The 17,351-nt window shown below is 45.2% G+C and overlaps 1 protein-coding gene across 1 annotated transcript in view; it reads left to right on the forward strand.

Moving 5' to 3' along the window:
• Positions 1–17,351, forward strand: part of ELAPOR1 (endosome-lysosome associated apoptosis and autophagy regulator 1) — a 271,583-nt gene that overhangs the window by 46,495 nt on the left and 207,737 nt on the right. Inside the window, exons 6-7 of the mRNA XM_075853543.1 lie at positions 8,747–8,835; positions 8,924–9,101. Coding sequence (XP_075709658.1) covers positions 8,747–8,835; positions 8,924–9,101 — 267 coding nt within the window. The remainder of the gene's footprint in view (positions 1–8,746; positions 8,836–8,923; positions 9,102–17,351) is intronic.

Below are 17,351 nucleotides of genomic sequence, written 5' to 3' on the forward strand. Positions count from 1 at the left end.
GTATTCTGCCCCCACAGTATATGCCCCCACAGTATAATGCCATCCATTGCTTTCCCCACAGTATAATTCCCCCATACAGTATAGAGCCCCCATAGTTGTCCTCACAGTATAATGCCCCCAATAGCTGTCCCCACAGATAATGCCATCCATAGCTGTCCCCACATTATAATGCCATCCATAGCTGTCCCCACATTATAATGCCCCCATACAGTATATTGCCCCATAGCTATCTCCACAGTATAATGCCCCCATACAGTATATTGCCCCCATAGTTGTCCCCACAGTTTAATGCCCCCATAGCTGTCCCCACAGTATAATGCCCCCCATAGCTGTCCCCACAATATAATGCCCCCATAGCTGTCCCCACAGTATAATGCCCCCCATAGCTGTCCCCACAGTATAATGCCCCATACAGTATAATGCCGCCCCATATAGTAAAATGCTCCTATAGCAGCCACCATATCAGCCCCCCTTCCCTACCCAATATAATGCCCCATAGTGCCTAATAGGAAAATAATAACATAATTACTTAACTATCCCCGTTCTCATGACGGGTGGAGGATCCTTCTCCTCCGGTCTGTGCTGTGAGTGACTCCGCGCAGACAGGCGATGACGTCACTACATCGCGCCTGCCTGCGCAGAGCCGTTCAAGTCAGAGTGAATGCTGGAGCACGGAGCTGTCAGCTCCTTGCTCCATCATTCAGGAAGCGACCCCTAGAGATACGCCACTATATACAGTAGCCTATGGCAGAACAGGGATATACCTCCCTGCTCTGTCATAGTGTTCAATAGCATCTGCATCCGAAGGACGCAGACACTATTGAATGTGGTGTCGCTACTGCTGTAGCAGCCACAGCGGCTGCTAGCGGAGCCTCCGGGCATGGTAGGTAAGCCACTGGCCTCGGCCTCTCATTCAAATCAATAGGGGGCTTTTTCTGACGTTTTTTGGGCGCTAATTCCAATGTGGTTTCCATATTTACTGTTATCTGAATACCTAAAAAAGAACAGTATAAAAATAAAATTTCCTGTCGGGAAAGCACCACAATATATTAGCGTGAGGGAAAACATCAGGCTAATATATATTTTTCCAAACAAAATGAGAGTGAATCAATTTCACTATGTGGGCCCGGGGGCATATTACTAACAGCAATATTGAATTGGCAAATCTAGAAATAGCAAGTAAGAAGAGGCTGGACGGCAGCGCGGAGGGCTTAAGGGGAAGCCTCCATGACTGCCATAGGAGGGAAGAGAGCCAATAGGAGAAGAGGTAGTTGGGGAAAGGGAGGGGACCTATAGGGGAGGGGACGGGGGGGAGTTATCTGTTCCTCCCGCTGTTTTCGGCATTGAGCCGGAAGCAGCGGGAGGAACAACAGGTAGCAAATTGAGCTCCCACTGTTAGATTTCTTACCTCCCGTGGTAGTGCTAGGATGGCTTCCCTGGCCGCAATGTTCGAGCAGCTGCAGCGGCGTTTCACGATCCGGGCTGGCTGGAGGAAACAGTGGCAGTGCTAGCCCGGATCCCTCAGGCAGGCCCGTCGCGCTCTTTGTCGGCAGCCGGCATAGAGGCGCCCCCTTCCCCCACCCTTTTCACGGGCGTTAGTGTCACTGCAGCAGGGGAAGAGATGATCCCTGCGGCCCCTGCTATAATAAAGCAGGTGGCGTCGTCGGGAGCGGTGGCTCAGGCCAGGTCACCCCGCCGCTCCCGGCGGTCCCGTCCACCAGAGCGTCTGAGCCCAGACATGGCCCCGCGGGCCCGGCGTCGCAGGGGGAGCCCTTCCAAGGACGCTGCAGGCCAGGTTGCTGGGACGGGCGCCTCCTCCCAGGGCCTGCGTCCTGGCAGGAATCCCCAGACGCGACGGGGCTTGGCGGCTAACAGGGAGTCGCAGGCCGGGCTCCCGATCACACCCCCGCCTTCAGCCGCTGTATGCAGTGTCCAATCCACGGCCGCTCCGCATGGTGATGCGCCGGCCAGGGGGCAGGCTTCCTCGAGATCGGCGGGGAGGACGACAAGATCAACGCCGACGTCGAGGCAACAAGTCCGGTCGGAGGTTTGGATCCCTATGGTCGGGCGGCAGGTGGCCGGCCCTTCGGTCAGCATGTCGGAGTCCCCATGTCGTAGATGTTGGTGTGAGCGCCAGGCGACACCAAGAGAGGATTTGGAAGATGGAGAGCTGGATGAGACGCAGCGCGGTCAGGATTTTCCGGCTGGCGGGAATACAGCGCCTGGGCAGCCCGGTGAGTGTGTAACTCCAACGTTACCGTATCCAGCAATTTTCATGTCGGGTTGTGAGGGTGGGTTAGCAAGCGCGGAGGTTGTGGCTGTCGATAGTGGCGTTGTCGGGCGCGATGGCTTATCGGATTTGGTGGGTTGTTTGCGCGAGTTAGTTGGGCGTTTAGATAGGGCAGCGGCCCCTGTAGTTCCTGCGGTGTCCCTGGCGGTGGTATGGGAAGGTCATCGTGATGTATTGCCGCGGTCCGTGGGTAGTAATGTTGCGGGGGTGTCAAGAGAAGCAGTAGCAGTGTCGGTTCAAACTGAGGCGCAGAAGGATGGGGATAGAATTAGGCTGGATGATCGCGCGCGGGGGGAGGTGTATGTCTGTTTTGAAGGTCCGTTAGGTGCTCACCTGAAGCAGGAGGTGAGGGATCGTATTTGGAAAGATGAATACGTGGAGATATTTTCTCTTCTGCCGCTTGCTAAGTTCAATCTGGATAAAGGCAAGCGTGATGAGAGTAAAAAAGAGGAGGAGGAACGCCGGCGGTATAGGCTTATTCCGCAGACGTTCGTCAACTGGTCGCAAGCTTTCGCTATTTTGGCGAGCGTGATCGGAGAGAAGGCGGCGGAAAACTGCTCGGCGTTGTTCTGTTATTTCGATGCCATCGGGGAGGCGTATAGGGCGTACGGTGGGCAGGCGTGGTTGAGGTATGATGAGCAATTTCGCCAGCGGAAAGCGGTACGACCGGCGATTCGGTGGGATCAGAAAGATATTGCGCTATAGTTAAGGGTTACGGCCCCGGTTAAGCAGTCCTTTCCCGGGAGCGTTGGCCAAGGAGGGCAGTCGGGTCAGTCCGGACAGGGTTCCGGTTAAAAACTTGGGTTCTGCTGGCAGTTCAATGATGGCCAGTGTAAGTTCGGGGCCTCATGCAAATTTAAACATGTCTGTTCGGAGTGTAACGGCTCCTCTCATGGGGCTGCAAAATGTATGCGGAAAGGGAAGCGGTCAGGTCCTCAGTCCTCCTCCGCTGGCCAAGGGTCGGTCTCCGGTGAGGGTGGAAAGAATGGCACCGTATCTAACTGAATATCCGGATAGGGTTGCAGCCAAGTTACTTTTTGAGTGGTTTTTGTTTGGTTTTGTTATTCCCCCTCCTCCGTATGAGGTCCCGATTACGCGGCGTAACCGTAAGTCGGCTTATTTGCACTCGGCGGTTGTTTCAGAAAAACTGTTAAAGGAAGTTTCGCTGGGGCGCATGGCCGGTCCTTTTGTCGAGCCGCCTGTTGTGAATTTGGTTGTATCCCCCTTGGGAATCGTGCCGAAGCGGGAGCCCCATATATTCCGTTTGATTTACCATTTGTCCTTTCCCAGGGGAGCGTCGGTAAATGAAGGGATAGATCACGATTTATGCTCGGTGGTCTACACGTCATTTGATAAAGCGGTGGCGTTGGTGCGAGGGGCGGGGCAAGGGGCGTTGTTGGCAAAGACAGACATTGAGGCGGCTTTTCGTTTGCTGCCTGTACATCCGGAAAGCCAACGGCTGTTGGGTTGCTTCTGGAACGGGGGGTTCTACGTCGATAGGTGTCTTCCAATGGGGTGCTCCCTTTCATGCGCATACTTTGAGGCTTTTAGTAGCTTCGTGGAATGGGTGACGAAGGGCGTAGCGGGGGTGGACTCATTGATACATTATCTGGATGACTTTTTGTGTGTCGGCCCTCGCGGTTCTCCGGTTTGTGGTAATCTATTGTATTGCTTGCAGAAGGTTGCGTCGGATTTCGGAATTCCGTTGGCACCGGGTAAAACTGCGGGCCCAGTTTCCACCATCTGTTTTTTAGGGATCGCAATTGATTCGGTCGCTATGGAGTGCAGGCTGCCGGAGGATAAATTGCGACCATTGAGGCAGGAGGTGAGGCGGGCCTGCCGACTAAAAAAGATCACTTTGCGCGAACTTCAGTCGCTGCTGGGGAAGTTGAATTTTGCCTGTAGGATTATGCCAATGGGTAGAATTTTTAGTAGGCGTTTGGCGGCAGCGACGGCGGGTATCAGGGCTTCCCATCATTTTGTGAGGCTTGGTGTGGAACACAAGGCAGGTCTGCAGGTATGGGACGAGTTCCTCGGGCAGTATAATGGTAAATCGTTGTGGATGTCCCCGGTGCAAGAAATGAGTGACGTGGAGTTGTTTACTGACACGGCGGGGTCCGGGGGTTTTGGCGCATATGCGGGGGGTCAATGGTTCGTGGGGAGCTGGCCGGACAGCTGGGTGATCAGTGGGCTTACGCGAAATCTGGCCCTGCTCGAGCTGTTTCCCATCGTGGTTGCAGTAACCATTTGGGGGGACAGGCTCAGGGATAAAAAGGTTAGTTTCCACTGTGATAACATGGGAGTGGTGTTAGCAATTAACAACTTATCGGCATCATCTCCACCGGTGGTTCAGTTGCTGCGTCATCTAGTGTTATTGTGCTTGTCGCTAAACGCATGGGTGGTGGCGGTGCATGTGCCAGGGGTGTCCAACTGTATTGCTGATGCTCTTTCTCGCTCACAGTGGGATCGTTTTCGTCAATTGGCACCGGGAGCGGATGCGTCCGGCTTGGCTTGCCCGGAACATCTCTGGGAGCTGGTTTCGGTCCCGTGGAAGGGTTGCTTGAACGGTCGCTGGCTAGGGCGACTTGGAACGCTTATTCGGTTTGTTGGTAGCAATGGGAGGATTGGGTAAGAGTATTGGGCAACGTCTGCACGGAGCTAGACAGGTTGGTAGCATTGTTGTATTGGTTGGGTGATGCGTGGGAGGCGGGGTTTTCGCTGGCTAAGGTGAATCGTTTCGTTGCTGGTTTGGCGTTCGGTTTCAAATTACGGGGTTTCCAGGATGTATCCAAGCATTTTCTAGTAAAGCAAGCTTTGAAAGGATTGCGTAGAGGCAGGGCCGAGGCAGATCAGAGGCGACCTGTGTCTTTTTCCCTCCTTGGTTCACTGGGCGCAGCGCTGGGGGCTGTTTGTAAGTCACCTTATGAGGTAGAGCTGTTTAGGTTGGCTTTTTCCCTCGCGTTTTTTGGGGCGCTCCGAATTGGGGAGTTGGTCTCCCCTAGTAAGGCTAAGGCTGGGGGGTTGCGACAGGCGGATGTTCGTCTTTACCGGGATAGACTCGAGTTGTTGGTGCGGCGGTCCAAGACCGATCAGTTGGGCCGAGGTAAGCGGATAGTGTTGTTTGCTCTCCCGGGATCGACGATGTGTCCGGTCGCTTGCATGGGTGCGTTCAGGCCGCTGGGCGAGGTGCCGGAGGCGCCTTTACTCCGTCATGAGAATGGCACGTTTTTGTCTAAGTATCAATTTGATGCAATATTCAAAAAATGCTTGGCTGTGGTTGGTGTGGTGGACCGGTGCTACTCGTCTCACTCGTTCAGAATTGAATTCCGCGGCTATGGAAGCTGGGCGTTGGGGGTTGGATGACGAGGGCGTGCGTCGCATTGGCCGCTGGGAGTCCAATAGGTTTAGGTCTTACGTGCGCCCTCATTTGTTATGAGTTGTTTCGTTGTTTCTTATGATTTTCTGTGAGTTTCTTGTCCTTTCTTTCAGATCATCGCCCATGTTTAGTCTGGCTGTTAGGACATTCTTTTGTGCACTGGGGGGCACTGCGGGCGGATGTGCGCCCGGATGGCCGCCAGCTTCGCATTCCGCGTCGGGATGCGGTGTTACATTGGTTGGGGTTTCGAGGTATGTTATGGAGCCGGGTATTGGCCGAGTTTCAAACATATGCTCGCATGGATAGAGTCCCGGAGATTTTGGTGTTACATGTTGGGGGGAACGATTTAGGGGTACGCCCCTTTCGTGAGCTAGTGCGGGATATAAAGCATGACTTGCTGTGTTTGTGGGCGTCTCATCCGTCCTTGATGATTGTTTGGTCGGACATGGTTCCGAGGAAGGCTTGGCGCCTGGCAAGGTCGGTGGAAAGGGTCAACAAGGCCCGCATTAAGGTGAATCGGGCGGTGTCACAATTCGTTGCCAAGAATGGGGGCATTTGTGTTCGTCACAGGGATCTGGAGTCCGGGGTTGGGAACTATTGGCGTAGTGATGGGGTGCATTTGACCTAGGTTGGAATTGATCTGTGAAGCTTGGCCTTGGCAGAAGGAATTGAGAGGGCGGTGGTGGTTTGGAGGAACTCACAGGCTTAAGGTAGTCAAGGCCTGCTTCGCTGTGGCGTGGGGAGTCCTTGAGGTTGGTCAGTTCAAAATGGTGGGGGGGTCGCATCGGGGTATGCGTCCCCCAAAAAGGTATATCATTTGAAAACTTCATAGGGTGTTATCCCTTTGAAGTGGTCTTCTGGTGGTTGGAGCCATCTGCAGAGGTGAGCGGTGCCTCCGAGCTGGTTTACGGCTGGAGGTAAAAGAGTTGGTGGTGGTTTGCAGATGGCTAATTTAAAGAAAAATCCGGTTTTAAAATGGCTTCAAGGACTTCCCCTGCTCTGTTAAAGTATTAAAATATGTTTATGGTTAATTCTGATTCTGACCCATGTTGGGTCATGTGAATTAGAGGTGGAGTTATGCGAATGTTTCGGATTAAATTTCATTTAAATAATGTAAATAAATAAACGGCTGCTGTGGCCATTTCATATCCAACCTCGGTTGTCACGTGTCGTTATTGGGAGATGGGAAAGAGAAGGGGGTGAACAGGTTCATTAGGTAAAATATTGCATGACTCTACTTAAGCCAGTCAAGGGTATTACTGGTTAACTGTACCATTTTAAAGGTTTTCAGAACACCCACAAAACACCAACTAGTAAAAGACCACAACCAGTAAACTACTCTTTGGGTGCGTGCTTATTTTGCTGCCGATTCACAGCAGTTTTTGCTCTTCCTACACTGAAAAGAGTGAAATCCGGTGTAAACATCCGTAACAGAATGAGCATGTGGCATGCTCTGATTTCCATGTGTAAAATTTTCCGCAGCATGTGGATGAGATTGGTTAAAATCTTATGCACATTGCTGGTATTGTAATCCGCTGCAGATTTTCTGTGCGCAAATCCGCACAGAAAATCTGCACTATTTCGGTTCAGCGCAGGATGGTTAGGTGCAGTGCAAGGAGGCATAAGTCTCCGATAGGCCTTTCAAGGAGTTTGAAGGTGCCCCTGCATCAGGGGAGAATCCATTAGGTTATTAGATGATCATCCAAAGCCTGCAACGATTCATCTGTAAAGCAAATTTCTGGAACTGCCTAATAACCATGAACCAAAAACAAAGCACTTACATATACCTCCAGAAAATAAAAACAGACTAGAATAAAAAAGTTAGGACCACATTTATCAATGTATTTGCGCCTTTTTTGTGTGCATTTTAATCCAAAATAGTGTTATCTGCATTGCGTCGTATTTCTTAAACATTTGCGCCAGAATTTAGTGCCATTTGCTCCACGCATGTCGGTTTCTAAAAGTGGAGTGAAAGTGGGAGTGGCTTACTGCTTAGCCAGGATTTAGGCTTTCTTCACATCTGCCTATGGGTTTTCCGATCTGCTCAGTCATTGTACAGAATGAAAAAACTTTAAAGCCGGACCCGTCGCATGAACCTAGCGACACACATGTGAACAGAGCCTTAAACGCCTTTTTTTTTTTTTATAAAATGCAACTTTTTTTTGTTTGTTTTTTCAAGTTGCAAGTAAGTTGCATTTATACTCCACGCAGACCCAGGTGTGGAGAAAGTGGAATCATTTTATCCAGTGTGAAAGGGACTTTAACTTAGCCATTGGCTAAAGAAAAAACACTTTAGATAAATGTGGGCCTGTTTCAGTATGTATTTTTAATTAGTTACAAAAATAATATCCTACATTCCCTTCAATGAGTACTTAGAAGATATTAATGCCTTTTTTGTGCTTTTTTTTTTTATTTTCTTCTTTTTTTTTATCTGAAGGCATTTACTTGATTAAAAGTTGCTGAAATGTAAAAAAAATAATTATTTTAAATTGTACTTAATGAAAAAAGTAAAAATGCACTGTTTCATTTCTGCAGCTTCTATGTATCGCAATACATATAGGTTGCAGAAAGTTGCTCTGAGTCGAATACGACAGCGGCTCCTGTGTGCACCTGAATGATTGTCTTTGCTCCATTCTCATCAAGTTAAAGTGGATATTGTTAGGCTGGATTCACACGAGCACATTACATCCGTAATGGACGGTCGTACATAAGTATGATGCTAGGAGCCCGGCTCCCTGCAGTGTGTACGGTCCGGGACTTCCGGCCGAAATACGTCCGTCCATTACGGACGTAATGTGCTTGTGTGAATCCAGCCTTAGAGTAATGAACATTAACTGACCCCACTTCAGGTGGCAAATATATTTGGCTCCTACATGGATATGCTTGTGTGAGTAAAGCCTTGTTTTTCATAAAAAATTTTATACCTCAGCATGAGGTTTGAGGTATAAAAACTTATCTGATCAGTTTTCTACAAATTGTATTGCTAGCAATATGTTTTTAAGGAGGTTATATATATTTTATTGCTAGCAATATGTTTATAAGGAGGTTATATATATATATATATATTATTATTTTTTTAGATGCTGGTTCTGGATTTTGTACTCCTCGCACACCATGCACAGATAAAGACTATTTTTACACTCACATGCCATGTGATGCCAACAGAAAGGTAAAGTCATTTGTTTGCTGCATATACATTTTTGTCTGTCTATCTTTCTTAAAACTTAAACCCATAGTTTTTTGCTTTCCACATTTAGACACAGCTGGTGTACAAATGGATTGAACCTAAGATATGCAATAATACTATGGAAGGAGCTAAAGAACTGCCAGTGTCAGGAACCAAGATAAAATGTCCACCTTGTAATCCTGGCTTTCATCTGTCTAATAATACGATCTGTGAGCCATGCCCTCATGGCATGTTTTCAAATGGTACCAGTAAGTATACTTAAGAACGTATCTTAGAGACCTACAGTACTTATTCTCTAGCGTAAAGGCACTTTTACACCGGACAATGATCAGGTGAACTAGCTTTCCAGTGTAAACAGGGCAGCGATTAGCCACCGAATAAGCAAACGCTCAGCCGTCGGCTGATTGGCTCTTTTATGCGGCCTTAAAAATTTCCATTTTTCGGCAGTAAATATCTCTGTTGTGCTGCTGACAAGAGGCTAATGTGTGGGGATGAACGGTCAGTCCTACTCATACTACAAATCCATTGAATGAAGCAAACGAGCACCAATGGACATCCTCTATGTACCGTATTTTTCGGACTATAAGACACACCTGCCCATAAGACGCACCCAAGTTTTAGACAACAGAAAATAGGAAAAAAAATATTTGTTAAAAAATTTATTCTGTTTCACCACATTCTGAGAGCCAAACTTTATTTTATGCTTTTTTTCATCGATTGAGCGGTGTGAGGGCTTATTTTTTTGTGGGACGAGCTGTAGTTTTATTGGCACCATTTTTTGGTACATACGATTTTTTGATCACTTTTTTTTGTTGTTTCAATTTTTTACCCCCTTTGTGACTAAAAAACGATTTTGATGTTTTATATTTTTAAACTCACCGTGCGAGTTAAATAATGGTATATTGTAATAGATCGGACTTTTACAGATGCAGCGATACCAAATTATTTTATTTTTTACATTGTGCTTGGGGAAAAATGGGAAAATTGTGTTTTTTTTTATTTTTTACTTTTAATATTTTTTTTACACTGCTGAAAATGTATCTAACATTTTTTTTTTTTACACATTTTATTAGTTCCCCTAGGGGACTTTAACGAGCAGCTGCTTGGTTGCATGTGGAGATAGAGAAAAAGCGTAACTCGCTGAGCTACATTGTTTTCCTAACACCCATAGTAGTGAATGGCAGTTACGGAAGCAGCGTAGCATGCGAGCTACGCTATTTACGTAACTACTGTTCAGTTCTATGGGAGTTACGGAAACAGAATAGCTCAGCGAGTTACACTGTTTCCGTAACTCCACATGCAACCAAGTGGCCAGGAGAGCACAGAAAGCTAGAACAGGGTTTAGGGTGCCCTGTTCTAGAGATAGGTGCGGGTCCCAGAGGTGGGACTTGCATCTATCTGACATTTATGACATATTCTGTGGAAATGTCATAAATGTCCTTCATAGAAAAACCCCTATAAATCCGCGGTCGCTATTGATGTGGCATTTAACTAGTTAAAGGGGTTTGTCATAAAACACATGTAGCCCCTATCCACAGGATAGGGACTACATGTGAGATCGCTGGGGGTCCGACCGCTGGGACCCCCAGCGATAAGGAGAACAGGGGACCGAAAGTCACCCAAAGCGCTACATGAGAAGCCTGGACTGTGTCCGGCTTATCTGTTCCGCAGCTCCATAGAGATCAATGGAGAGCCGCTCGCACATGTGCAGAAGAATCCCATTGATCTCTATGAAGCTGCCGGACACAGAACGCGGAAGTCACAACTTCTCATGCAGCGCTCTTGGTGACTTTCGGTCCCCGTTCTCCTTATCGCTTACACATGTATCCCCTATCCTCTTTTATAGGGGATACATGATAGGGAATACATGCGTTTTATGGCATGTAAAAGACAGCTGATACCTGCAGTGTATGGAGCAGGCTCAGCGCGTGAGCCCTCTCCATACATCTTCCCCCCTGATCCATGATGTGCCGGCACGTCATGGGTCGGGAAGGGGTTAAGTAAGAAGCGGTCATGGGGCCCGGCATTGCTGGGTCCCTTGACTGCGGACTATAAGACGCAGGGACTTTTTAGCCAGATTTATGCTTGCTAGAAACTGCGTCTTATAGTCTGAAAAATACGGTATGTTTGTATATACACATACATATACGGTACTTTGCAAAAGTTTTAGGCAGTTGTGGAAAAATGCTGCAAAGTAAGAATACTTTCAAATATAGAAGTGTTAAAGGCTATGTACACCTTTTCGAAAGGCAATTTTTTTTACAATAAAAAGGTTAGTCAGTGTGATTAGTGCAACTTTAGGGCAAGTTTTTAAATAGTTTTTATTAAAAACTATTTTTACTTTTTGAGATACAGCTGCTCTGTATTCTCTATGGAGAGCAGCAGTATCTAGCGCTATTCACTGAATCAGTCAGTCCCATTGACATGATGGGTTCGGTTTAGTTGGGTACAGAGTGTCTCTGGCACGCAGCATCCACCTGTAAAATATCACATCTAAGTTATGATGTTTATTAAAAAATAAATTGCCTTTCAAAGGTTTACATAGCCTTAAAAGACCACATATGGGATGCTCTGGAGAAATTTCATGACAAATTGTGATAATAAAGTTTTTAACTAAAACTAGATATATTTGGAAAAAATTTTCATAGCCCAATTTGAACAAAATACATGAAACACATGTGGGGTCAAACTGCTCACTACACCCCTAGATAAATTCCTTGAGGGGTGCATAATGGAGTCTATTGGTAGGTGTTCATTATGCACAAGGCGCTACTTTATGTCTGAGTCCCATGTTTGTTAGGTTGCACGCTAAGGGTATGTGCACACACAAAATAAAATAACTTCTCAAAATACGGAGCTGTTTTCAAGGGAAAACAGCTCCTGATTTTCAGATGTTTTTCAATCAAACTCGCGATTTTTGCTGTGTTTTTAACAGCCGTTTTTGGAGCTGTTTTTCTATAGAGTCTATGAAATACAGCTACAAAAACGTCCCAAGAAGTAACATGCACTTCTTTTTCACGGCCGTTTTTTTTACCCCTTCGGAACTGAATGCCGTTTTTCCCATTTAAATCAATGGGCAGATGTTTGGAGGCGTTCTGCTTCCGATTTTTTTGTCCATTTACGGCTCGAAAAACGGCTGAAAATAAGCCGTGTGAACATACCCTTAGCCACATATGGTATATTTCTATAAACTGCAGAATCAGAGCAATACAGATTGAGTTGTTTTTCCCTGTTTCATACTTGGTGTGTAAGGGTATGTTCACACGGCAACGCCAAATACGTCTGAAATTAAGGAGCTGTTTTCAGGCGAAAACAGCTCCTGAATTTCAGACGTTTTGACAAGTGCACGCGTTTTTCGCGGCGTCCATTACGGACGTAATTGGAGCTGTTTTTCAATGGAGTTAATGAAAAATGGCTCCAATTACGTCCCAGGAAGTGACATTCACTTCTTTGAGGCGGGCGTCTTTTTACGCGCCGTCTTTCGACAGCGACGCGTAAAATGACAACTCATCTGAACAGAACATCGTAAAACCCATTGCAAGCAATGGGCACATGTTTGCAGACGTAATGGAGCCGTCTTTTCAGGCGTAATTCGAGGCGTAAAACGCCTGAATTACGGAGCGTTTTTCGCAGCATTTTTTTTACGCGGAAAAAACGGCCGCGAAAAAGAAGTGCAGGATACTTCTTGGGACGTTTTTGGAGGCGTTTTTCAATGACTCTAGCAAAAAAAGCTCCAAAAACGGCCGTGACAAACGCAGCGAAAACTGCAAGTGGTACAAAAAACTTCTGAAAATCAGGAGCTGTTTTCTCTTGAAAACAGCTCTGTATTTTGAGACATTTGTGACTCTGCGTGTGAACATACCCTTAGGGTATGTTCACACGCAGTGAGCAAAAACATCTGAAAATACGGAGCTGTTTTCAGGCGAAAACCGCTCCTGATTTTCAGACTTTTTTGAAAAAACTTGCTGCGTTTTTTACGGCCGTTTTTGGAGCTGTTTTTCAATGGAGTCAATGAAAAACGCCTCCAAAAACGTCCCAAGAAGTGTCCTGCACTTCTTTTGACGAGCCGTCATTTTACGCGCCGTATTTTGACAGCGACGCGTAAAATAAAGGCTCGTGGGAACAGTACATCGTAATTTCCATTGAAAGCAATGGGCAGATGTTTGTAGGCGTATTAGGGGCGTTTTTTCAGGCGGAATTCGAGGCGTAAAACGCCCGAATTACGTCTGAAACCACTGCGTGTGAACATACTCTTACGGAGGAGCACAATAGGTTGCTCGTGTCACTACCCAGAGCAACACTCAGGGTATGTTCACACGCTTAACCAAAAACGTCTGAAAATACAAACTGATTTCAGAGAAAACAGCCTCTGACTTTCAGGCGTTTTTGAAGCTGAAAATGAAATTTGGAGCTTCTTTTGAGGCATTTTTTCAGGAGTTTTTTGAGGCGTTTTCTCCAAATAAATGTTTTCGTTTTTTCCCATGATACATGGGGTTTTATTTTAATGCAATTTTTATATTCTTATTTTTTTTATTTTGTGTAAGGCTAAATTCACACAACCGTTAGTATACATTTACCTATCTTCCATGAGGAAGAGAGGATCGAAAGATTAAACGGAAATCAGCGGTTCCATTAGAATTACCATTGATTTCAATGATAATTCTTTTGTTTAAGATGCTTTTCGTTTGTCTCGGTTCGCTAGGTTTCCATTTTTTTAGACGGAAGCAAAAGTGCAGTCTCCAGAACTGTTTCCATTAAAAAAAGGGAAATCTCTCGATCCTCTGTTCCTCTGATGTAAGAGAGGTAAATGTATACGAACGGTAGTTTGAACTTAGCCTTATCGGGAAAATAAAGAAAAATTAACGCAAACAAGTTATTGATGTGGTATATCTAGACTTTTCAAAGGATTTGATACTGTGCCGCATAAAAGGTTGGAATATAAAATTAATATGCTGCGAAAAGAAAATATGTGTAATTGGGTCAACAACTGGCTCCGTGATAGAAAACAGAGGGCAGTTATTAATGGTACATTCTCAGAGTGGGTCACAGTTACCACTTCACCTCCCAAAAAATTGAATAAATAGGGATCAAAAAGTCACATGTACCCAAAAATGGTACCAATAAAAACGACAGTTTGTTCCACAAAAAACAAGCCCTCACACAGCTTTCTTGATGGAAAAATAAAAAAAATGGTGGCTCTTAGAATATGGCGACACAAAAATTAAATCATTTTTTTAAAACCGTAATTTTATAGTGCAAACATCGTAAAACATAAAAAACCTATATACATATGGTATCGCCATAATCGCATCGACCCACAGAATAAATTAAATATGTAATTTATAATGCAAGGCAAACGCCGTAAAAAAAAATAATATAAAGCCATAGAAGTTTTCACAGCCTAACTCCACTAAATTCAGCAAAAAACTTGTGGGATCAAAATGCTCACTATATCCCTGGATAAATTATTTTTAGGGTCACTTCTGGGGGGTGTCCATTCTTTTGGTCCCTCGGGGGCTTTGCAAATGCGACTTGACACCCGAAAGCTCCAAAAGCCAAATAGCGCTCCTTCGCTTCTGAGCCCTGCCGTGTGTCCAAACAGCCGTTTATTACCACATATGGGGTATTGCCATAATCAGGAAAAATTGATTTATACATTTTGGGGTGCTTTTTCTTCTTTATTCCTTGTAAAAATTTATAATTTCTAAGTTTTATTGGAAAAAATTTAGATTTTAATTTTTACGGACTAATTCCACTAAATTCAGCAAAAAAACCTGTGGGGTTAAAATGCTCACTATACCCCTTGATAAATTTCTTGAGGGTGTAGTTTGCAAAATGGTGTATTTTTGGGGGTGTTTCCACTGTTTTGGCGCCACAAAAACATCCTCAAACCTGACAAGGTGCCTAAAATATAATCTAATAAAAAGGAGGCCCCAAAATCCTCTAGGTGCTCCTTTGCTTCTGAGGCCTGTGCTTCAGTCCATTACCAGACTAGGGCCACATGTGGGATATTTCTAAAAACTGCAGTATATGGGCAATAAATATTGAGTTGCGTTTCTCGGGTAAAACCTTCTGTTACAGAAAAAAATAGATTTTCTGACAAAAAAAAAGAAATTTGTAAATTTCCCCTCTACTTAGCTTTAACTCGCAAACACCTAAAGCGTTAATAAACTTTCTAAATGCTGTTTTGAAAACTTTGAGGGGTGCAGTTTTTAACATTGGGGGACTTATGGGGGTTTCTAATATATAAGGCCCTCAAAGCCACTTCAGAGCTGAACTGTTACCTATAAAAATAGGTTTTGAAATTTTCTTGAAAAAGTGACAAATTGCTGGTAAAGTTCTAAGCCTTGTAACGTCCTATAAAAAAAAATGATGTTCAAAAAACGATGCCAACATAAAGTAGACATATGGGAAATGTTAATTAGTAACAATTTTGTGTGGTATTGCTATCTGTTTTTACAAGCAGATACATTTAAATTTAGGAAAATACTAATTTTTGCAAATTTTCTCTGAAATTTGGTGTTTTTCACAAACAAATAATAAATTTATTGATCACATTTTTCCACTAACATAAAGTACAATATGTTACGAGAAAATATTCTCAGAATCGCTTGGATAGGTAAAAGTATTCCCAAGTTATCACCACATAAAGTGACACATGTCAGATTTGAAAAAATCGGCTGTGTCCACAAGGCCAAAACAGACTCAGTCCTGAAGGGGTTAATGACCTTGTAGAGGGTTTACAGAGTATAATTTCAGTATTTGCTGATGTTCCTAAGGTCTGTAAAGTAAACAACACAGAGGAGGATAATGTAATACTACAGAGGGATTTGGGGAAGCTGGACGTTCGGGCAGAGAAATGGCAAATTAAGTTTAATGTGGATAAATGTATGGTTATGCACTTGGGCTGAGGAAACAGATTTTACAATTATGCATTATATGGTGTAGCACTGGGTAAAACTAGTACTGAAAAATATTTGGGGATATTGGTGGACAGTACATTTACCTTTAGCAACCAGTGCCATGTAGCTGCTGCCAAGGCAAATAAAATAATGGAATGCATAAAAAGTGGCATAGATACTCATGACAAGAACATAGTTTTGCCTATATACAAATCACTAGTCAGACTACATATGGAATAATGTGTAAAATTTTGGGCACCTGTATAAGAAGGTCATGGCTGAACTTGAACGGGTGCAAAGAAGGGCGACCACAGTAATTAAGGGAATGGGTAGATTGCAGTACCAAGAAAGGTTATCAAACGCTATTTAGTTTAGAAAACAAAACAGCATAGGGGCGATCTAATTATAATGTAGAAGTATATAACTGGACAGTACAAAGATCTTTCTAATGATGTTTTTATACCTAGGTCTGTAACCAGAACAAGGCGGCATCCCCTACGTCTAGAGGGAAAAATATTTCACCATCATCACAGATGGGTATTCTTTAGGGTATGTGCACACACACTAATTACGTCCGTAAGTGACGGACGTATTTCGGCCGCAAGTCCCGGGCCGAACACAGTGGAGGGAGCCGGGCTCCTAGCATCATAGTTATGTACGACGCTAGGAGTCCCTGCCTCTCTGCAGGACAACTGTCCCGTACTGTAATCATGTTTTCAGTATGGGACAGTTGTCCTGCAGAGAGGCAGGGACTTCTAGCATCGTACATAAGTATGATGCTAGGAGCCCGGCTCCCTGCAGTGTGTTCGGTCCGGGACTTGCGGCCGAAATACATCCGTCAATTACGGACGTAATTAGTGTGTGTGCACATACCCTTAGGGTATGTTCACACGCAGAGTCAAATATGTCTCAAAATACAAAGCTGTTTTCAAGAGAAAACAGCTCCTGATTTTCAGACGTTTTTTGTGCCACTTTTTTACGGCCGTTTTTGGAGCTTTTTTCAATAGAGTCTATGGAAAACGGCTCCAAATACGTCCCAAGAAGTGTCCTGCACTTCTTTTTCGCGGCCGTTTTTTTAACGCATAAAAAAACGCAGTGAAAAACGCTCCGATTTTTCGTCCGATTTTTGGTAGTTTACGGCCAGAAAAACTGCCGAAAATAGGCCGTGTGAACATACCCTTACCGTGAGAGCAGTCAGACTATGGAACTCTCTGCCACAGGATGTTGTGATGGTTGATTCTTTGGACAAGTTCAAGAAGGGCCTTGATGCCTTTCTTGAAAATATATTACAGGCAGGGGCATAGCTAATGGCTCATGGGTCCCGATGCAAAAGTTCTTCATGAGCCCCCCCCCACCATTTCTTCTCATGGCCGACAGCCCGCAGCTTTCAGCTGCATCGCTGAGTCTCCTAAGGGACCTAATGATGCAGCACTAGCAGCCAGGGGCATCGCTAACGTCTTAAAACGTCATGAGAGACAGCTTATCTATAGCACTACGACCCTATAGCTACGGATAGATATAGTGGATCCAGGGGCGTAACTAGGAAAGACTGGGCCCCATAGCAAACTTTTGACTGGGGCCCCCCCCTCTGCTGGG

The sequence above is a fragment of the Rhinoderma darwinii genome, chromosome 2 (genome assembly GCF_050947455.1).
Source record: "Rhinoderma darwinii isolate aRhiDar2 chromosome 2, aRhiDar2.hap1, whole genome shotgun sequence".
Classification (NCBI taxonomy): Eukaryota; Metazoa; Chordata; class Amphibia; order Anura; family Rhinodermatidae; genus Rhinoderma; species Rhinoderma darwinii.